This window comes from Echiichthys vipera (assembly GCF_963691815.1).
Source record: "Echiichthys vipera genome assembly, chromosome: 3".
Lineage (NCBI taxonomy): Eukaryota > Metazoa > Chordata > Actinopteri > Perciformes > Trachinidae > Echiichthys > Echiichthys vipera.
In genome coordinates this window covers 24,284,186-24,308,031 of record NC_139828.1, presented here as the reverse complement: position 1 = coordinate 24,308,031, position 23,846 = coordinate 24,284,186, and the positions used below count along the sequence as shown (strand labels likewise).

At 40.4% G+C, this 23,846-nt stretch overlaps 1 protein-coding gene across 6 annotated transcripts; it reads left to right on the top strand.

The window, feature by feature from the left end:
- Positions 1-197: 197 nt before the first annotated feature.
- On the top strand, positions 198-22,578 carry osbpl1a (oxysterol binding protein-like 1A). Of its 6 annotated transcripts, none has more exons than XM_083940560.1 (29): positions 200-444; positions 3,076-3,205; positions 3,829-3,914; positions 4,011-4,085; positions 4,281-4,329; positions 4,490-4,575; positions 5,071-5,215; positions 5,880-5,947; positions 6,029-6,073; positions 7,319-7,392; positions 7,559-7,622; positions 7,722-7,823; positions 8,289-8,411; positions 8,532-8,613; positions 8,895-9,001; positions 12,892-13,054; positions 14,865-15,057; positions 16,188-16,263; positions 16,518-16,652; positions 16,794-16,891; positions 16,980-17,162; positions 17,882-17,989; positions 18,213-18,302; positions 18,886-19,012; positions 19,292-19,405; positions 19,511-19,634; positions 19,724-19,814; positions 20,854-20,874; positions 21,361-22,578. In XM_083940560.1, the coding sequence occupies exons 2-29, from the start codon at positions 3,082-3,084 to the stop codon at positions 21,461-21,463; spliced, it is 2,856 nt and encodes a 951-aa protein (XP_083796686.1). In that variant the 5' UTR covers positions 200-444; positions 3,076-3,081; the 3' UTR covers positions 21,464-22,578. The 6 variants fall into 6 exon arrangements, with proteins under 6 accessions (XP_083796683.1, XP_083796686.1, XP_083796685.1 ...); XM_083940559.1 differs by having other exon boundaries at positions 4,218-4,329; XM_083940557.1 differs by having other exon boundaries at positions 198-444; positions 4,011-4,329.
- The last annotated feature ends 1,268 nt before the right edge of the window (positions 22,579-23,846 follow it).

Sequence of the window (23,846 nt, the reverse complement as noted above, 5' to 3'; positions counted from 1 at the left end):
CACACCATTTGCTTTTTAAATGAATATTCGTTAAATGTGCATACTGTGTAAAAGAGCGCGCTACTAAAATAGCCCCTGGAAACGTGTGCTGCGCTTGAAATAACGGGCTGAGCTTTTATTTTGAAAGGCGCAGACGTTCCGCTCCGAGAGATCAGCTGATGACAATGTAAACAGACAACAGAGGTGTGTGTGACAGCGGCAGTCAGTTATATTTCGCCATCGGTGAGCTCAGCGTCAGTTGAACAGATGAATGTGTGTGTTGCGTGTGAGACAGTGTGTATGTATATGTTCAGTGTGATGTGTGTGGACGATCTGCGGTAGAGCAGCAGGAAACGGCTCAGAGGGGCTTAAAACATCACATGCAGCTCCACAGAGGGCCTGTGTGACAGCAGCTGTTTGAACATCAGCTGGATTTGACTTCTCAGGACTGCAACAGTCGAAGCAGTAAGTGCTGTCCGGTCATTAATAGCTGCTGATGGTTTTTTTTTAATGACACACCAGCTTGTTTCATGTCATCTGACATCCCTTCAGACTGATTTTACATTCAAATTAGGCCTAGAACTGGGTGGATATAAGCCTTTTTTTTTTAAAGTGAAAGTTCCGCATTCAGAATCATACCTAAGTAAAGTACAGATTTATCAGCTAAATGTAGCCTGCTTAAGTAGCAAAAGTAAAAGAAAATAATCATTCTGCGGAAAAAATGTCCCCTGTGATACAGCCTATTATTATGGTATTGCATGGTTGTTAATACTGGTTTAGTTGAGTCCAGTGGTTCCCACACTATATGTCACAATCGAAAGCAACAGATAAATGATGATTGATAAAAGAAGGGAAAAGATCAAACTAAATTCTGCTGCAAATTGTTATAGTCTATTTATTTCTGGACTCTGCTTTTTGTGAAATATTGACAACTTTGGGCGACAGTTATTTAAATGAAAATGTCTGAGTAGTCTCTTTAATTTTTCAGTGTGCGATTTAATACAATCATGTGTTTTCAGTGTTAATTCTTAATCTGGAAAAAAAACTACAGCTTCCAAGTAAAAGAAGTGGAAAACATAGATTAATTCCCTCTGTCATGGAATAGAAGTAAAAAAGTATAGTAACATGGAACGGACAATTAAAAAACATTAACAATGACTTAAATGGTTCTTGGTTTATTGGAATTGTGAAAAAATCATCAGAAGTCAAAGGAAAGATTCGATTGAACTTCATAATAAATAAAAAGAAGATCAAATGAACACAGGATTTTAAATATTGAAGATGAAAACAGCAAAGAAAGCCGTGTCCTGATTGTGCTGTTATAACATAGTGATCACAGTAGATAGTAGAAAGACAGGTTGAGTGTGCGGGGAACAGTTAGTATCACATGATTTTTAGTCCCAGGTAAACCTTTTTGAATGCCAGCTGAGGTTTTTGTTTGCAGACGTCTGATTTATCTTCTGTTATCGATGTGGTTCATTCGTTCTTCACCATAACCATGTGACGTTCCATGACATAAATCAAGCACTCCTTTTTTCTCATCATGTGGGCTAAGACTGTGTAAAGGGGAAAGGGAGAACGTGTTTCCTTCCTGTTCAGCTAGTTTGGTGACTGCCACCAGTAACTGTAACAGTTCTGACAGTTGCTTTTTCTTGTGACTTTTTCCTCACGTGACCCCAAGAACGAGGGATGGCATAATTAGGAAATATAACCCGAGACAACTTCTCCAGGCTGAACTCTGGAGATTTGAAGAGTAACTTTAAAGTAGAGTAATTTTTGACCCGGAGTGAAGAAAGACCTTTTCTATGTGGATGTTTTTTCATACTTATACATACTGACTATGCAGAGGCACTTAATGTACAATATAAAGCTGCTTTTTCAACAGCTAATAAGTTTCTCAAAGAACATTTAACATTAATAAAATAACTCTGATGTTGTCACAGTGATGTCATCAGGGTTATTTCTGCTTAGGTTTGGAGACTACACATTTCTATCAGAAAGTCTGTATTACAAACTGGAAGTGTGGTGTTTGAAAGTAGTGAGTGCTCACCTGTCAGGCAGGATCTAATGAAAGACACTGTCCAGCAGCATTATGGGAAATGTAGGATCTAGTGTTTCTGGAGTTTGATCCATGACCTTGACTCATCAATCAATCAATCAATCTTTATACATGTGGCACTTTTCACACTTTGACAGCAGCACAAAGTGCCTTGCAGAAAATAAAAAGAAAACAAAAAAAACAAAACAAAACATGAACAACAACAAAGAAACACCATGAAAAAACCCAAACCTCCCACCCCCAAAGATATACACACAGAGATACACAAAGACATACACACACGCACACACACACACGGTAGCGGTTGGTGAGGGGACGTGAGGAAGAATCTACCTTTGGGGGCCGCGCACACCGAGAGGAATCATGGTCTATGGCTGTAGGGGGCGCCGCCACAGGGACCCCCCCAACTCAGGCAGAAGGGAGGCTCCACACCACGGTGTAGAGCTCTCAGCAACCCCCATCAGTGGACCAGAGACAACTCCCGGTGTGGTCGGCTCCCTGGAGGAAACACTGGAAAACCGAGGGGCTAAAACAGTAAAATCAGATAAAAAGGTATAGAAGCTAAAAACTGAGGGAATAAAAACAGTAAAAAACAGTAAAATAAGACAAAAAGAATAAAAACTATGAGGGAATAAAAACAGTGAAGATGAAGTAAGATGACTCATACTTGGAACTAGAAGACAGGATATCTTGACCTTGGCTGCTTCGACTTTGAACATGTAAATATTATACCTGCTTTTCATCAGCATGTTAATATTGTCATTGTGAGCATGTTAGCATGCTAATGTTAGCATGTTTGTCTCTCGTGTGACTCTTCTCTATCTATTTTTTTGCTTGTAAAATTTTCTCACAAAGTACTCGTTGCCTCTAGAGGCTCCTCGGTTTTCTTGCCGTTGAGCTGTAAGTTATTTGTAATATGCGTAACTTCCTGTAGACACTGGGTTTCTTTCCCGAGACTGTACACGTCCTTCTGAAAGCCTATTTTTAACGAAAGGATCTTTTTGCCATGCTGCTGTTTCTTTCCTGCGTTTCCTCAGGGCTCTATGGAGGAGCTGGATCCAGAGGAACAGTTCCTGCAATTCGCCCGCAACGGAGATCTGCCGGGGATTCAGAGGCTCCTCATGTCCAAGATAAGGGAAGAGACGCACATCAACATAAACTGCAAAGGTAACACTTTTCACATTTACAAAATTAATCTTAAAGACAAAGGAATTATTGAAAAATAAGTTTTTATTTTAACACTAAAAATGATTAACAACAGCAGACAAGCAAAAATCTATTTCCCTTTTGGAATAAATAAAGTACAAACCTTTTTTAAACATTTAGGGGGGATTTGATTTCATTTTTTATGAGTGCAGCTGAAGAGTGACAGGAAAGGGGAAGAGAGAGTGGATGACATGCGGCAAAGGACCTCAGGCCAGATTCAATCCTGGGCCCCTACCAAGGACTCATGCTCATGCACATGCTTTACCAAGTGAGCTAGAGGCTGCACCTTAATGAACTTAAAAAAAAGTGCCTGTGGACATGTAAGATTACAGGAATATCTGTAGTACTATTCTACATATTCATGTAAATTTCATGAACCTGGAACTATAAGGCTATTGTCTTACTGCGTCCACAGGGAGCTCCAGGGGTTCTGTTCAATAAAGTTGGAGCGAAAATCAATTTCGATTTTTTTATCACCCTCAACCATAAATTTGAGATAAGTGATAGAAGTGATTTACCGTCCAGCTGTGTAACAACATCGATCATGGTGTGGGGGTGTAACACAGTATGTACTGTTTTCTCAGGTAAGAGAAAGTCTAACTTGGGATGGACGCCTCTTCACTTGGCCTGTTACTTTGGACACAAAGATGTGGTGGAAGAATTACTGAAGGTAGTTTCTTTAAAAAAAAAGAAAAAGAATTGAGTTTGTTTTGAATAACTGCATGGCCGACGTGTGGTTGTTGCCTGTTTGTTGTCCCCCCTGCAGGCAGGTGCAGATGTTAACTTGCCCAATAATGTTGGAGATACACCGCTGCACAAAGCTGCCTTCACTGGAAGAAAGGTACCTCAATTCATCTCAATGACTTGTCTTTCTGCTCGTCTCTTTGTTGATATGGTTTTGTGCATGCATTTATTCATCTATTCAGTCAATCAATCAATCAATCAATCAACCAACCAATCACGTATTGATCAGGAGGTTGTCATGCTGCTGCTGCACTATGATGCATGTGCTACTGTCATCAATGGGACAGCACAGATTCCCAAAGATGTCACTCAAAATGCAGAGATCAGAAGCATGTTAGAAGGTGAGAGACACACATTCTCATCTGATTTTCATTGAAACAAACATGTATCTATCTCCATTAATGTTTTAGTATTCATTCGTACAAGTTGTTTATGTAACGTATAGATAGTAATATCATCCTACATTTTCTCTTGCAAATCCCATCATTTTACCGACGCCAGCGACGGAGAGAACAGAGGAGAGGAAACTGGAGGAGGAACTTTTGGAAGCTGCCCGAGAAGGAGACCTGTCGGCTCTAACTCAGCTGGTAAATGCCAACAGATGGATCTGTGTATCTAATACTCCCAAATATAAAGTGGATGTCAGGAACAATAATAGTGTGGCATCTCCTCATTTAGGCTGATATTTACAGTTTCTATTGTGGAGCCAAATGAGTGTTTCCGAGTGGTTAAGTTCAAGTCTGATAGGGACGGTAATGTTAGTCTTTCCCAGTGTTTGTTACTGTGAGTATTTGAGCACATATGCTCAAGTCCAGACAAGTATACAGTCGACTACGCCCTTTAAATCACAGCGACAACCACACAATTGCTCATAAAAACCTCATTAGAAAACAGCTCTCTGCCAAAAGAAAAGCACAAATGGATGCTGGCAGGAGTGTTTTGAGCAGCATCCAATATTCCAGCTCTTGGACACAGAAGGATAAATAAAAGAGTTGGCTTCTGTTTTTTGCAGAATAAAAAAGAACTGCAGGACATTTGACCCCACACAACCCATTTCTTTTTGTCCCATGTGTTCGCCGCAGCTCAGCAGGAAGAAAAGCCCAGACATCAACTGCACAGATCTGCTGGGTAACACTCCGCTGCACTCTGCAGCCTATCGAGGCCAGAAGCAGTGTGCCCTAAAGCTGCTGAAAAGAGGAGCCAGCCCCAACATCAAGAACAAGAAAGGTAGGGCTGATTAGCCAGAGCTGGAAATCATCAGTTACTCCTGTCTTTAAAAGATGCAGCTGGCGATATTCTATATTCTTCCCATGGAAAAAACAAAACCAACAATGAATTGAAGTGCTCCCTGTGTATCCAAAACGTGATGCATCTTATTTCTTTGGGCCATAGAGCTCAGTTGTCGTCCACAAACACATCAATTAGCAGCCAGGGTGGAGTGACACATTATTGGTTTAAGTCTTTTTATGGGGTTTCAGGCAATATGAAAATTGTCAATCAATAATTAAAATATCAGTAAGAAAACTGCAGAATAACTCTGGCCCTATCCTTTAGCAAAGCATGCATTTGCTTGTACTAAAATACATTCCCTCTGGCGTTAAGTGAAAGACAACTTTCTCTCTCCGTTTTTCCACCCAAACAGGAATAGCAACTGACTGAGTAAGCAACACTGCGGTTATTTCTGTAACTCGAACGTGATTATTAAAGCAAAACATGTAAAAACTATGATTACAGGAAAGGCACAAGGGGGGCTGGTTTGAACGACTCCCTGATATTTATAACAGCTGTCATTAACCTTGAAATAATATGAAATCAGTAATTTATTCTGTTATGTATACATGTGTTATTTTGTACTGAAGCCCCACTTTTCTCGTTTGTCCATGATTCACAGGCCAGACGGTGTTTGACCTGGCTAGTGATACAGCAATGAAGCTGCTCCTTGAAGTCAACATTCATCGAGTGAGTGGTCAGCTGATAGTTGGCTGCCTGATGTTACTTTGATTTGTCTTTTGATTCCTGTCTCATCTGTGTCCCTTACAGGGTATGACCCGCCAAGTAAAGAAGTATGAGGGACTCCTCTGGAAGGTAAAGATAAAGAAAACCCAGGCAAATGGAGAAATTACACCCAACAGAACAATTCATTGGTTGCATTAAGAGACTCTGCTGCTGCAAAAAAAAAAAGTGTCAGTCGGGCATTTAGTCTTAGAAGGAAATGTACACTCTTCATTCAACCATTGACACACACTGATGGCAAAGGTGCCAATCAGGATCTAATCTAACCATCACACAACGGTCATCTTTGGGAACAATTTGAGGTTAAGGACACTTTGATCGAACGGCGCTCGAACTGCCGATTTTCTGGTTAGTCTTCTCAATTAACTGATTTACCTCCTGAGCATCAGTAAAATTTGGTTGAAGCTGCTGCTCTACAAGATATATGCCTATATCTACCTGAAAGAATGCAATGTCACAACAGATTAGTCGCTAGTCGCCGCCATTTCAGCTCGGCTCAGCCACCTCCATGTTTGCTTGTGACATCAGAGGCCGAATGTTGTACATAGAACATTGAAAGGATGAGTTAAACCTGCAGTAGCTGATTTTTTTGCACTTGGTCGCAGCGGAAAATACAATTATCTCTTCCTAGTCGATACTGTATGGCTAATGTGTTTGCTAATAGTTGCTTTATTTGGGAGTGTGTCCACATGGCGCTCCCCGCAGGTTTTGTTTGGCTTTGTTTATGTTACATAAGCTTGGTGGCTACATAGCTAACAACAAGCTTACGGGTACACAAATCACAACATTCACCAGCATCAGTCAGTGTCCAGCCAATCTGCTCCCGCAAATGGGCTTTTCTGTCTTTGTTGTAATAGTTTGAAAGGAAGTGCCCGCGATGACAACAGCGCTTTCCTGAAAGTTCAGAGATTTTCAACTAGAAGCACAAAAAAGGTGGCTCGCTAAGAAAAAAGACGTCAGGTTCAGCGCCTTCCCATCCCCTTCCTATTCCGATCCCATGCGTCTGCATACGCTCTCTCCTCATTGGGAACAATTGAAAAATACACTGGCACTCAGAGAAAATACACTGTGTACGTAGACACAGGCCCAACACATCCAGCAGATACGGGGCAACATTAGCATCAATTTTGAGTCATGTTTTTGTTCACCTGATGAATTTAAATCCAATAAATAATAAAGGTATTTTTTGTTCTCTGCCAACTCCTTTCCCAGGGTGCTTTGCTCTCTCAGCCACCTCTGAAATCAGAAAAGACTGAGCAACAATAGAAACCAATTAAAATTAGAACACTGATTCTTCTCTTGTGCTTCATCCTGCAGAGCTCCCGATTTTTCGGCTGGCGTTCCTACTGGGTCGTCCTTCAAGATGGGGTTTTATCCTGGTACTCAAAACAGTAGGTGCCATCTCTCACATTGGCTGTGCTTGTGCTCCTTGAATCAGAACAGAAGCAGTGCACACTTTTGATTAGAGACGTGCTGGAAGTAGAACGGATTCTGTCCACTAAAAATGTGTCAGAAATGTAAGACTGCTAAAGAAAGCTCTTTCTTCCTCATGTGAAGGTCAGATGCAGCTGCCAATGGCAGAAGGCAAGGCTGCAAGTCCCTCACACATGCTCAGTGCTTGGTAAGCCGACTTGATGAAAAGAAATGCGATCACTGTGTTGAATTTGTGTGAGTATAACATTTGCTCAAAGGCGCATTTTTGGTTTGATCTCATTTCCAGACCAGAGCAAAAGACAGCTGCTTTTTCACACTCAAGTGCTTTGACGACAGCATGCATCACTTCAAAGTATCACCTAAAAATGACTCGGGGGCAACGAGAAAAGTAAGATTCATTTCTCCTCTGGCTTCAATCTCTCTCTCTCTAACAAAGAGCTTAATCTGTATTTTATTTGGCATTGTTAGCAAGGGTTTAAAACAAGTTATATCACAATACAATATTAGATTGACAATATGGTATAAGCTGATATGTATCACAAATATTCTTTTTGGAGCTTTATTTAGTCCCCTTCCCAATGGGCTAGCGTGCCATGGCTAGTATCAATTGATTTCTTAGATTTTGGATAGTTTCTTGTGATACCAATATCTTCACTCTAGCTTTTAAACATAGCCTGCCGCAGAGATTGCCCCGGCTCTAGAGGGTCTCTTACTGGGGTGGCCGATCAGATTTCCCAGGCCACCCCTACAAACACCCCTGCAGATAGAAGCTTACGATTCCAGGGTCATGCTTATCAAATAAATCAGTATGAGGAGCCAAAGACAAATTTTCTTTTTCTTTTTTTTCCCCCAGGCTTGGCTGGATGCACTGGAGGAGCATTCAGCTTACAGCACACACTACTGCTCCCAAGAGCAGGGCAGCGAGGGGGAGGAGGAGGAATTGATGTCACTCGGGGAGCTAACGGACTCACTACAGGTGGCTGTAAACAAAAAATCCATAACAAGCATGTCAGAATAATGATCTGTAGTGCTTTGAAGCCCCCGGTCCTCCCACCCTTTTATTCATGTGCATCTCCTCTCATCTCTCTGAAACCAGGCAGCGGAGGCCAGCCAGAAGAAACTGGAAGACGAGGTGGAAGCATTCCTCTCCATGCTGAAAAATGACGGGCTGGCCGAAAGTAAAACCTGTTTTCTCATTGTCAATTGATTAATTTCATATATTGTAATATAAAAACCTTGTGATTTAAATGACAGGAATCATCGAGCAGGTTTATATGCACAGTATTGAAATCAAAATGAAGTGCCTGCACCATCTGTTTCTGCTGTCGGTGGCTCACTGGGCTGGTTGATTGGAGCTTCTTTTTAGAAAACAACACCAACAAACAACTTAAGCAGCGTGTGACTTTTCCATTTGACTCATTACTTTGTGCCATTGTCTCTCAATGGTTTCTCCCCTCAGGGTTTCCATCCACCGTACTGCAGAAATTACAAGAAATCTGTGAGTTGTCCAGCGAGACCAGTTCCAGTCTCAATGTCTGTCTCAGCCTCCTCTCCAGACAGGAAGGGGTAAGTGTCAGCTCCCCCAGGACAGGTCTGCCTCTTTGTTTTAATGCCTGTTAGCAGCTTTTAGTCAGGTTTTACCTTTTGTACCATCGCTTATCAGCAGAACGCAGGTTGTTATATAAATTCATTCAATTTTAAAATGTGTTGATGGGGATTTGAAGGACAGACACACACACATATATAAAAAATATTTTATATTCTTTGTGATTTCAGTGACCTGACCCTTTGAAAAAAGTGTATAAATACTGTAATCACCCAGATGCTTGCTGACTGTCACCCTCAGAAACATAGTGATTTTTTTTTTTAAAAGAATAAGATGTAAAAACTGATCGTTTCATAAGAAAGCGGTAGCATAATTGACACCTCCGTATGAAGCGGAGTGCAGTGATTATAAGCTGTCAGATGGGTTTTCTTTGTGTGTGATTCAATTGATTTGATTATAATGGAAGGATTCAGTGGATAGATAGATTACATCCCTCCAGGAAGAAAAGTAGATGGCGCCACTTATAGCTCACAACAAGTGCCAACCCTGTACATCAGTAATGCAAAACTTTATTAAAATAACACTTGACTAAACGCACTGCTTACACAGTGATCCACACAATAAGATTCATTTCTGGCATTTAGTGCAGGAGATTCTGCACTCCTGAGGTTCTGTGTGGCATTAAATAGGGAAATTGCATTCGTACTATACTGTATATGTAAACAGCAGCACTCTAGCTCATCAGACACATCAGCAGACAGTGCTCAATATGGCAATATGCGCAAAATCCTCTAATGACGTACTTGAAAGTGTAGATTGTATTTAGTTTAGTATTTTTCCTGGAAAATTAATTGCGACGATGTTTATGGATAAAACAACTGGACAAGAATGTATGTTTTTGACTAATCCATCAAATTAATATATATTTTATCACACTGATGCAAAAATCCAGAATAGTCTGCAGCAATGCCAGCAGCGCTGTGACGCTGTGCTTAGGATCAGCAGGGCTTTGAGCTAAACGCTGATGTCAGCATGCTTTTATGCTCACAATGACAATGCTAACATGCTAATGTTTAGCAGGTATAATGTTAACCCATGGACGTCATCTCAGCGACGTCACCCATAGGTTTGTGAAGAGCCGATGTGAAGCTCAAAGTAGGCGTGGATGTATGTAAATGTATTTATCATATCCAGGTCCAATAATGCATCTCCTGGTGGCTCAGGCCGTCGCCATCTTGATATTTTGGAGCCAGGAGTTCACAAAGCTCACACATATGGAGCGCAAGCATGCAAGACTGCAGTCCACTAACAGCCACCGGTATCGCCAATAATAAGATACACAAAGAACCTTTAAACAGAGCTGTACTTGAAATACTGAAGGAAAAAAACAGTCTCTCAGATCGTTTCCCAATACGTTAAATACCGATGTTTTGTCACGCACAGGCGGACATGCTCTAAATGTTTGTGAGTGCAGTCGCTTTATGCCTTACTTTAAATTCAATGGGTGAGATGTTAAAAATTTACCCCTGTACAACTAAATTAACTATAGAGACCAAAACAGTTTTTGTACCTGACTGTAAACATGTTTATTTCTGCTGTAAAGTTAGACATTTCAACATGGGGGTCTCTAGGGAATGACTGGGTTCCAGTAATAATAATTTAGTGTGAATATTTTCTGGTTTCTTTACTCCTCTATGACAGTAAACCGAATATCTTGTTGTGGACAAAATGAGACATTTGAAGGCGTCATCTTGGACTTTGGGAGACACAGATCAACATTTTCTGACTAGTTATAGACCAAACAGCCAACTGAAAATCGAATCACTAATGGAGATTGTTGTTAGTTGCACCCCTTTATTTTCAACATAGCATAGAATGGACTAATAATTATGATTTATTATGGTATTGTAGAATGTAAGTTTATGTATGTAAGAAAATATGACTGAGGTAAATTCAAAGATGTATGGAAGATGTGACTTTTACAAATACAGGAAGTGTCAGGAGATAGTTTATGTGAAGGACTACGTCAGCTGAATATAAAACAGAGTTCACTGATGTATAGAGTTTATAGGGTAGCCTATATCAAAGAGGATGTGTGATTTTTTATTTTTTATCATAATCGTTATCTCATTTCTCAGTGTTGTAGGCTGTGACACACAAAATTCAGTTTTCCGGCACTAACAATCTAAGAGTGGGAGTGTTTTTTACATTTTGCATAATCGCTGATCACAGTTATGCTTCATTTACACTTTCTGAAACAGAATTCTTTCAACGTCACATCAGAATAAGAATGAGTCAGTCTGCTCCCTGCTGATTGCTGAACAGAAATGTAGTGCTGCTGCTTTTGATGCACTGTGGTGTTTGAATGCCAAAATGAGGCACACTTGAGTTGTTAAATATGTAAATCAAGGGGTGCACAACTTCACATTATAATGCAAAGATTCAACCGCGTTATACGTACATGGATTCTGCCTTTTGAGTCACAGAGAAACAGACAGGGACAAAAGTGTTGAATACCAAAGCCTGAATTATTCAAAATCAGAAGGTATTGGTAGATGTCAATCACAGTTATGATGTTTTTTTTCTTCCTGTCCTCTTTTATCCTCACACACATACTCACTAAAACAGCTTAATCGCACAAAACAAGATTGATTTTCTCGGGCTTCTTTAGAAGGGACGGCACTGCTGGTGTTTCCAGAGGCTGCCAAAAAAACATCTGAATGTTCTCAGTTTAACAGCCAGTCCAGTGCTTTCAGGGTTTCCACCTGGGCCAGTCCTCCAGTGCTCAGATAGATAAAAGGCTCACAGGATCTCGAAGCTCTCACCATGAATAGGCAGGGTCTCTATAGGAATAACGCAGACATGGCCTGTATTTCTCTGTTTTTGAAAATGATGGTAGGCACCGTGAATGAAACAGCAGGTTCTCTGAAGGAAAGACAGTGAATCATTTCCAGCTCCTGCAGCGCTGGTTTGCACTTTATACCACGTGTGTAGGTGTCAAGCAGCTGGAGTTTCTTCTTTAAAGTTCAGTATTTGTGATGGCGCGAGATCTTTAGTCTGTCATTATACACTTTCTCCCCTCTGCACCTAGCCTGCTCCTGGTTACCATCAATTTTCCCTCTGTAGTTTTTTTGTCCAAAGTAAAATGCTGCGTCTTTTGTGGTCTCTACTCTTAACATTTGCATATTATGCTCATTTCAGCATCATACTTGTATTTTAGTTTCTCTGAGAACATGTTTATGTGCTTTAACAGTACAGATGTTCGTTGAATTGAGAGTTTTGAGACTTTCACAGTATTTATATAGCACCTTGACTTGCTTTATAATAATAAAATACTTTAAAATCTCACTTTTTACACCTTTAAAAGGCACATATTGTCAGTTGAAACAGATTTTCATGAAGGGCCAGCTGAAGAACGAGCACATCTTCCTATTATCAACACTAATGCCTTGCATAAAAAAAGAGGTTTGGCTAATGGTTTATATCTGAGTCCATTACCTGTCATTTGAGCCCCTCTCCTCCACTGGAATCATGTTCTCCGGGAGGCCATTTGAGACAGCGGCGTCAAGGCAGCTGTCCTCCATTACAGATAAACATGGCTCATCCCTCTCAGCTCCATCTCTGTCTCTCTCCGTGGGTCTGATAATGATAGGACGCTGCAGAGGGGAGGGTCAGTCAGTCAGTCAGTCAATGGGCTGATTATTTGTATCACAGCTAGTAGTCACAAACATTTGTCTTCTGGTTGTGATCAGTCACAATACAATGTCGGCATAAAAACATTTAGTCATTTATCAAATGTGAAGGATACAATGTTTCTTTGAGTGATTAGTCTCTTGCTTTTGTGTGTGTGTGGGTGTGTGTGTGCGTGTGTGTGTGTGTCTGCGTGCGTGTGCGTGTATGGCGAGCTCAGGTGCGCAGTTTGAAATTGGAGCAGGAGGTAGAGAAGAATAAGATCCTTTCCGAAGCGCTGCAGACTCTCGCCACGGAGCACCATGAACTTGAGCAATCTGTCGTCAAGGGATCTTCACCGCGGAGTGCCCTTAGCGAGGATGAGTTCCACGACGCCGTGTCTGGTGAGTGGACAAGTTATCAAACACGCTCGGGAGATGCAGGAGATTCTGTGACAAGCTCTTGCTCACGCTCGCTGCTCTGTCATTCACCTTTAGGACACTGGAATACTTTTTCCTGCCAGTATTTGGTTTGCCGCTCTTCAAGCGTGACGTAAGCGCAAGTGTTGCCTGGTTGTGTTGAAATAACTTGAAGCCTTTTTCACATGAATGAGTGTTTTTGGAGTGAGAAACATGCATGGTAGTAACACTTAAGACTGATGCTTGAAGATTGTTTCAGAATGGCTGAAAAACGGATGATTTTACAGGAGATTGTAATTGTTTATATATATATATATGTATATATATATATATATATATACTATATATTTAAAGAACTATATATTTAAACTTTATCCAACATCAAAACCTTTATCTAATTTGATGCTGTTGTCTTGACACATTATGTAACCAGTTCTATGAAAGGAAGTTAAGAAGGAAGTATCGAGGCTGATCTGCCTCCATTGATTGTGAATGATTTTGTTTGTGCGTTTGGTTATTTATATAGTCCGGTCCACAATGAATTCAATTGTAATCATAAAATGACTATAAAAGATAGAATACAGTACATATGTAATGTGTACTGTATAAAGTATATATATTTTAAAAGATATATAAATAGATAAATAAATAATCTTATTAAAGTAGAAATGAGAACATTTATAGTTTTTTGTCATTACAACGCGAATGATACTGTTTTTTATACTAATATAGATATTTGGGACTTTAAAGTCAAGTCAATGTTTTGCACATTACGACTTGACTTGGGTGTTTTAAAAATCCATAACGACATCGTAAGCAGATAGTTACTTTCTTTTTTAACATAAAAAAACCCTTACATGGATCACTAAGATTTGTTTGTTGTTGTTTTGTAAGACTGACCGAACTGTTAGCGAAAGGACGATTTTACTGTTGAAAAATCAACTTGTCACTGCTCCCTGGTGGACGGGTTTTGAACTGCATGTAGAGAACCTGCAGTGGCCTTCAGGTAACATGAGAGCATGACAGTCCCTCTCGAGAGCCAGTGTTTGGTTTGTCTGTTTTGGACTACTGTAGAAACATGGTGGGGCAGCATGTTGGGCTCCTTGGGGGAGGACCTGCTCCCTTTGTAGATATGAAGGGCTCATTCAAAGCTAACAAAAACACAAATGAGTCTTAGTTTTCAGGTGATTATTCACTAATGAAAACTTAATTATGACTGTTATGATTAATCCTGGGCTACACGGTGGTGTAATGGTTAGCACTGTCGCCTCACAGCAAGAAGGTCACAGGTTCGCATCCCGGCCTCTGTCTTTCTGTTCTCCCCGTGTCTGCGTGGGTTTCCTCCGGGTTCTCCGGTCTCCTCCCACAATCCAAAGGAATGCACGTGTTAGGTTAATTGATGAGTCTAAAATTGCCCGTAGGTGTGAATGGTTGTCTGTCTCTGTACGTCTCTATGTGCCCTGTGATAGACTGGCGTCCTGTCCAGGGTGTACCCCGCCTTACGCCCGATGTCAGCTGGGATCGGCTCCAGCACCCCCGCGACCCCGACCCCGGGATAAGCGGTTGAAAATGAATGAATGAATGATAATTAATCCTACACACTGGAACTTTAAGCTAATGTCACACACCGGCTCGTCTAAGTTTCATTGCTATGATGCATGTGTGGAGGCTGACTTTATAATGAAATTATAAAAGATATCAACAGATATTTGATGATTCATTTAATAAAATTTAATTTTATGCCCTTTAACAGTTCATTTCTTTGTACCAAATTTTCTCCACGTGTCCATCTCAGATTCTGGCTCGGAGATCTCCCTGAGTGGCTTTGAGACGGTGGCCAGCCGCTCCTTTGACGACGAAGACGAGGAGGAGGACGAAGGCTCTGTCATGTTATTAAGCAGCCCTTGCAGCAGCCCCACCAGCATGTTGCAGGAGGATCACCATGGCGACAAGGAAGACACTCAACCCAACGGGATCACAAAGCATAGGTCAGCGGTGCTGTATGCCCCCACTGTGTCCTAAAAGGGCCGCTAACTCCGCTTTTATCCACCTCTCATCAAAAGAAACAAACTCAGCAGAGGGCCTGTCTCCTCATTGCAGACTGTAAATGTTGTCATTTATTTATTGCTGCAATAAATCCTTCATGTCAGGATGTCATATTTACCAATCTGCTGTGAGAGCTCTGTTTTCTCAGCGGTCTGTTTTTCATTTTCGGTGCTCCCTCAGGTCTTTTCACTTCGTAGTGTGAATAATTTAGAGTCAGAGCCAGCCGGACAAAGGAAACAGAAAAAGTTGTATTGAAAGAACCGAGCTGTTAAATATTGATAAGGTCACAGTGTAATGCAATAATCAGCCTGCACTAAAATCCCATGTTGGCTAATCCCTCTGGGCCGTATTGCTTGGTACAGACTATTTTTTAAGGATTTCAAATCTCATAATAATTACATTAACTCTTATCATTTTTTTGTATGATAACTCTTTAATTTTTACATGGCTGTATATGCTTTATTCTTGTGTTTTTAAGTACTGGATATTATCTCAACTCAAACCTGTAAAACATTTCAGATATAAGTGCTGCCGATGGATTATTCCAAGTCTGTTTACTACCACTGATACTGGTGTTGATTGTCTCTCTGGGCTTTGTTCCAGTATGTCACACAATACATTACAGGCCTTTGTTGTCTATAATCACTTGAATAAGGTATGAAGCAGCTATTATATGTCTGGTACATTTACTCTAATGAAAAGTGGAGGTGCTGGTATTTTTAGAGCACTATCACAAAGTCAATGCATCTAACAGACCTTATAGAATGTTCCCTGGGTCCTATGTTCCCCGTTTTTTCCCAGAAAAAGGGTCCTATGTTCCCCAGTTGCAAAACATACAGAGGAACATTAGACCCTTTTTTGTTCCCTGCAATTCAACAACGGGTAAGAGTTAGGAGTTAGGGGTAGTTATAGTTATTTCGGTAACTCCCCCTGTTTCGCCCGACAACTGGGCGGTTAGGGGTAGGTCCTATGTTTGTCCTATGTTCCCCGGTCACATACAATGCAGGGGACATAGATACGCTCCCAGTAATACAACGTATTATTGTGTGTGTATGTGTGTGTGTTATTCTAGGACCAGCTTACCTGCACCAATGTTTTCAAGAAATGACTTCAGTATTTGGAGTATCTTGAGGAACTGCATCGGGATGGTGAGAATGATGTTCATTTATTGTTTTTATTAGCCATGCTAGCTACACTGTGTAGCTGTATAAACCTGCATGAAACTGCAGACAGACACATTTAGAGAGAAGCTGATGAACATAGTGGAACATTTAGCTGCTAATGAGCCAGATACAAGAAATCTTACAGTATTAAGTAAGTTTAAAAGAGTTGCTGTGTGAAGGAACTGTATTTCCACTGTAATGTAACCTGGTCCTTTATTCCCTCCTTATGTCCCATGTAGGAACTCTCCAAGATTACAATGCCAGTGATTTTCAACGAGCCGCTCAGCTTCTTGCAGCGTCTGACCGAGTACATGGAGCACACCTACCTCATCCATCAGGCCATCAGCTTGTCAGACTCTATTGAGAGGATGAAGGTGCGCTCTGTTACAAACTTGTAACATCCTGGAAATATCGTGCAAATTATTAAAATGGTCTCAAATACAGCCACAATTTAATTGGATCATACCTGAGTTTAGTGTGTATGATTATGAGTGTGTGTCCTCTGCTGTTGGCAGTGTGTGGCTGCGTTTGCGGTGTCCGCTGTGGCCTCCCAGTGGGAGCGGACAGGAAAACCGTTCAACCCTCTGCTGGGAGAAACCTTTGAACTGTTCAGGTAAATGGGGTTGTACAGCACTTGTTCAACACTGATTCTAAACTAAATAGTTGTCCATCCTCGTACATTGCCTCTTTGATGCTCCCAGAGAGGATCTAGGCTTCAAGCTCATTTCGGAGCAGGTGAGCCACCACCCTCCAGTCAGTGCCTTCCACGCTGAGGGCCTGAAGCAAGACTTTGTGTTTCATGGATCCATCTACCCCAAACTGAAGTTCTGGGGCAAGAGTGTGGAAGCAGAGCCGAAAGGCGTCATTACGCTGGAGCTACCCAAGTAAGAACTTTTTGTTGATTACTTTTTTGACAAGAGCTGTGAACCGTTTGCAGGAAAAAACATTTGTAACTCTTCCGATGTTCCACTGTATGAGCGTCCTGCAGACTTGTGTTAGTTTTACAAAAAAAAAAATACCATTTTGAGCTCAAGCATTGCACTCTTGAGATTTTTGGACTCACAGCAGATAGAAAAGGGAAAAAAGAAGTAAATATCAACAGCAGAACCAGAGACATTGTATTTTTTATTCGACACATTCTTCCTCCTTGCCAAAACCTGGCAACTACATTACCCATAATGCAACTTGACCACAGACAGTTCAGTGGCAGATTTTGGTGTTTTATGCTAGTAACGGCTAATGTAGCTTGGAGCCTTAAGCAGAGATGAGGAATGGGCACAAAACTGCCTGGTGTTGTTTAACTCTGAAACTAAAGCAAAAGGGTGCACACTGTTCAGGTTGAACGTTCCACTGGTACCCCACTTCTTTGTTCTTTCTAACTCCACAACCCCAGATTTCTTTTCTTTTTTTTAACTTCTAGTCTTCAGCTCCAACCAATGCTGACTTAAGTAACAACACTTGGACATTTATCAGACTTCACACAGCTCCACCGGGAGCCACAAAAGGCTTTTTTTTCCACAGCTTTTGTCACATATGCACTCACCAACACATGTAAACAGACTTATGTGTAAAATCCCCACTTAAGTCATCATTTTGTCTCCAGGTACAATGAAGCCTACACATGGGCAAATCCTACATGTTGTGTTCACAACATCATTGTGGGCCAACTGTGGATTGAGCAGTATGGAAATGTGGAGGTGATCAACCACAGGTAAAAGGACAAAAGTAAAATGTTTACATATGTACCGATAATAGAGTCATGTTTTTTATGTATATTAAGTAGTTTTTATCAAGTTTGTTACAGCTGATTTTACATTTTGAGGAAGTCGGGCCAATAAAAAGGGAAATGGACGGTACAAATGAGGAAGTTTGGTGTGACTCAGCCAGCAGAGAGTGAGAGGATAATATGCTGTTTTTCTCTTTCTCCCACTTAGAACTGGGGAAAGATGCTGCCTGAATTTCAAACCATGTGGCCTTTTTGGCAAAGAGCTGCACAAGGTTGAAGGGTATATTCTCGATAAAAGGTATAATGAATAATCTTTGGTCCAAAGAATGCTGAGGGAAATGAGTGAACACACACATTATTGAATCACTTTTTGCAATTTGAAACATCCAGTATCAGTATACGGTTTATCTGGCTGATACCTTCCAAAACGTATTCAATTCAATTCCCCCATGAACCCGTATAATAGAATAATTTTGACTTTGTAAGTTGTTTAAATATGCTTCTTTTGTAAGTTAGGACGTACAGTGTTAACTTTAAAAGAGCCCATTACAAAATCAAATAATCATGCTAATGATTCACACTGTTAATAATTAATTGCTGTAAAAGTAAGTAAAGCCCTTGAGTGACATGGGAAAGAAAAGAAAAAAAATAAGTTAAAAAAACAAACAAAGAAGAGCAGATGGTTTGTTCAAACATGGAGGACAAGCCGTTTCTTACACAACAGAGCCAATGACTCAGCAGGAGTGACTGGACACAAGTGCATGTGCATGACCACGAGACTTAATACATAAATATGACTAAATACGCAGAGGAGACATAGGGACTGAAATCATTATCTTGTGTTTGTGTGTCTGATATTTATATTTGTGTTATTTCCACAGCAAAAAGAAGCTGTGTGCTCTCTACGGGAAGTGGACAGAGTGCCTGTATGTCGTCGACCCTGCCGCCTTCGAAGCGCATAAGAAAAACGACAAGAAAGGGTCAGGGGAGAAAAAAAGCAGCAAAGCGGTAAGAGCTGCTTGCTACTGAACAGCGGGGAATCACAGAAGTTTATTATCATGACTCTTCGTGTGAATAATGGAGTTTGATGACTGAGACGACAGAAAGTATCAGTGTTTATCAAGTCAAAGAAAATGATATTGTATATTATATCTTTGCTAACATCCATAATTAACTTTATTCTATCAATAATCACAGTAATAATGCATCCCTCAAGAGAGCATGATTAATATGTAGACTCATCTCAGTGCAGCATTAACTCTGTTTGTCACTTGTGCCGGTGTTCAGGGTTGCAGTGAGGATCAGGAGGAGGTTCCCACTCCAGCTGCCGATACTGTAGAGATGATTCCTGGCAGCCAGCTGCTGTGGAGAATCGCACCCAGACCCACCAACTCTGTCGAGGTCTAACTGATTAATTGTCACTGAAAGCTTTCATTAGAGCACGCCCTCAAAATCACCATGTGTTTGTAATGTTCTAATATACAAATTTGCTATTTCACATTGCAGATGTACAGCTTCACGTCCTTTGCGATGCAACTAAACGAGCTGCATAAAGAGATGGAGGGAGCCATCCCTCAGACTGACTGCAGGCTGAGGCCAGACATACGGGCCATGGAGAACGGTGACATCGGTAATAACTGTTGGTAACAAACTGGGACTGGAACTAAAAACAAAATACTGTCTGCAATCAGAAACTCTATAACGTCATTATTCCAACAGACCTCGCCAGTGAGGAGAAGAAAAGGCTTGAGGAGAAACAGAGAGCTGCTCGCAAAAACCGCTCCAAATCTGATGAAGAGTGGAAGACGAGGTGAGGTTGTTGATTAAACTGGACAACTTAAACTGTTCTTCTCTCTTAACTCAACAGCCTTTTCATGTAATCAGATTATAGTCAGTTATAACAGGCTAAGAGCTATAAAATGATAGCTATAGATAGAAACAACTGCCATTGTCATGACAATAAACATTTAAATACGCCCTTTTTCATCCCCAACCCATCCTTCCTTACATGTCACTACATAGCAATACATATTTGAAATAATATGATAAAATTAAAGAAGAAATAGAACAAAAAAATAAAGAAAAAGAAGAGTTCACAGATAAGGTACATAATGGAATAAAATTACCCCCCCAGAAATCCAGAAAGTGATCAAGAATTGAGTGCCATATAATATATGATACGATTATTTAATGGATTTAATAAGCAGTTTCCACTGTGGTCAAATCCTCTTTTTTATAAACTGAATAATTTGAGATTTGGGAATTTGCCTTGTTGTTGCGAGTTGCACCAGGGGAGCAATTAGGTGTTCAGTGTTTTGCTCAAGGACACAACACTGAACCTCTAACTGCTCCCCGGAGCTTTTCAGCTGCCAAATGCTCCTTCGGCTGGATTAAATGCAGAAGTTAGATTTCACTGCATAGTACTTACAATTGTATGTGTGCACTGATCACTAAAGTTTAAGTGTTTTCAAGATGACCAGTCTTATGTCTGTACGCTGGCGATAAAACTACAGATCATAGCTCAAAGACCTATGTCAAAGACTGGAATCAGGAAGAAACAGCAAGCCACAATTGTCGTTTCTGTACCGATTTTAAATGAGATATGAAAATTATTAATTAGTGTTTTGTTATCTTTGAACGGGCTCAGACTGGCTGCGTCCCCTTTTTCTAGTCGTTATGCTACGTTAAGCTAAGCTAAGCTATGCGGCTGCTGGCTGTACTCAACTATCATTATTTACATTTACATGCAGAAATTTTATCATCACTTTCTATACTTGTTTGATACTGTTAAAGTTTCATTTTCTCTTCATCTGACTTGTTTTTCTGTGCATCCTTGCTTTGATGTTAAGGAGTCCGGCCCTGGGCCCAAGGTCAGAGCTGCTCGCTGTTTGATGTGCCTGATATGTGTGATGTCTTCCAAACACTTCTTTATGCTCTAAACTGAAATCGTATCTTTAAAACCTGCATCTCACTTTCTGTTAAGTAGCGATATAGAACCAGTGATGATATAATCACGGTTTGGAGACAATGTGATTAATCTGCTCTCCCTTACACCAGCATGGCAGTTTCCTGGCATTAAGTGGAAATACCCCTCTACACCACTGGAGTCCTCTACCCCCTAATCATTTATCCCCTTGCTTTCATGCAGCAAAGATAAAACAATAGAAAATTAATCAAAATCTAAAGCAAACACCCAAAACAGCTAACTCCCATGCAAATAACCCATAACTTGTGATGAAGCATGCCTTCCTTCCTCGCTTTCCCTGTTTTGTTTCTGTTATGATTTCCTGCCTGATGTCATGTCTGTTCGACAGGAGCTCAAACTGAATGCTGATATGTCTTCACTGTATTTTCAGATGGTTCCAGCAGGGGCAAAATCCCCACACCAGCTCCCAGGACTGGCTCTTTTCTGGTGGATACTGGGACCGGAAATACAGTCAGCTGCCAGACATTTACTAATGGACATTTCCTGCACAGAAAAATAGGCACCATGCAAAGTCCTTTGTACGGAGCAGTCCTTGGTTTATTTTTTAAATGGAATAGCTACAGTTACGACAAACAATATGCAAACAGTGTACTTCAACTGTGTGGCCTTAATCTACTTTCTGATGGTAAACGTGCATAAAAACATCCATAATCAATATTTAAATGTTATGAAATGTTGTTTGACAATGATTTGAAATGTAGCATTGGTATTTACATTGAGATCAGTTTGTTTCTTCATAATGGACTTTTAGCACAGCTAAGGGGTTCATGGTTTTAGTGTCCGTCTTCTTTTAAATGTTCATAATAGTGTTTTGACTCTAAATGTATATCCGTGTATATATTTTACACAAATTCAACCACCAGTGACCTCATCATGTCATTCATATTTCCTCTGGACTCCAAACCAGGGGTGGAGTGAAGGGATGGCTTCTGGGGCTTCAGCCCTGAATTTTTTTAAAATACCTTGTCATTTGTCATTTCCGTTCAGTCTCTCTGAGCGGACCGTCAAATCCGTAGTGCAAAAGTTATATTATATATGTCCACCCCTAACTACTGTCAGAACTAAATGTTCTTTTGTTGGCTTAATATTCAATTCAGAGTATTGAAGACCACATTTACATTGTTTGGGATCCTTGTTTTGCAATTAGAGCAGCCCAGATTATCATTATTATTATACTTTAATACTGTGAACTCTCATTCAAGTCAAAATTAGTTATACTATTTACACCAAATTCTCCCTCCCCTACCTATGTTATGTGGGAATTAGATAATAAAGACAGATAAATACCCCAGGTTTGGCCCAGATGTTTACAACGTCTTGCTCCGCCCTGGCTACAGCTCACAAAACCACTAACAGTCAGTATGAGGTTGATGTGGATGTTGTTTTTCCTTGTATTTTACCTTGTAAAAAAGAATGCTTACAAAACACACAGTATATTTTCTATATCACTATTATTCGCTGAATTATTATGTGGCTGCGGTTCTGTGTTCTCCATAAAGCGCACATGACAGGTGACTTCCTATTTTTGTGAAAATATAAGCTGTGTGTATTATACACCTGTCAGACAGAGTAAGCAAAGTTGAATAAAAAAAACTTGGATTTGAAGGCGTTTTGACTCCTTGATAGTATTTAATTGGAAACTCAAATAAAGCACTTAAATGTATTCATGTACTATGTTTTAACCATTTTTATGTGGAGTATGTTTGGGATGTGAGACAAAGTTCAGCCTAATCGGATCTAGACCTGCGACGGACTTGGCAGGAGAGTTAGGAGAGCTCTAATAAACAATGTGCAAAAAGATCGTGATGCAACATGGGGACTTTGCATGGAGAAAGTTGTTTTCTCAAAATCTAGCTCATACTGTAGGAGATGGCCCCTTCAAGTGTGTACCAATGGTATGTCAAATGTATCAATTAAACTTGAATAAATTGTTTTTTATTTTTATGTATTGTTAGAAGCAACATGAAGAAGAAGGTTGTGCTGTATGATCAGGCGATAACCAGAGGGAATGGTGAACGTATGCTGAAACGGATATAGAAATACAGGGAAGCAGAGTATAATGTGTGAATGGCGACATGATTTGCATGTGAATGAGGGGAACTGAAATAAAATGTCTACACATAAAGGCTCCATTGCAGCCACACCAGATATCACATACAGAGCAGAGGGACTAAGTGAACACATCACATCAGGCCAAGCACTCCATCTCATGGTCAAAAGTAGAATAACAGATGGATTTTTTGCCCCTTTTGAGTTTGATGTGTAGTAGTGCTGCGAAGCTGCTCTAAGGCTGACACTGCAGTAGGTGTGTGTGCTGGTGTTTGTTCCTGTGTTTTAGCGGTGAAGTGGATCTGCAGCTGTCTAACAAAGTTGCACTGGGGTTGAAAAAAACCACATGTTTGAGCTATTGAAGTTCAAATGCCTTTATTTTAAATCCATGTTCATACAACCCATTGAAATGGACCTAAGACAGAACAAAAAGGTGATATGACCTAAAAGTGACTGACATTTAAATGGATTTATTTTGTGGTCATTCTATGGAATAACTGGCCCCAGTTTCCATTGAAGCTTTAAAATATCTTTGGGCACTTCTAGATGGCTGTACAGTTTATGCCCCAAGTAATATAACTTGGTTTGGTGCTGTTAAGTTACAGACAAGAGCCTTGTTGTTTGCTATGAATAAGGTGGACGTTAGACGACACACAGACATGAATAGGTGTTACCAGGCAGCTTTGAAAACAGTTCAAATGGGTCGAATATAATATTTTCGAATTTCTTTCAAGGTGCCCTAGCAGTGAATGGAAGTGTACACTCCGTTTTATTTAGATGACCAACGTTCTGTCACGTATGTCGTTG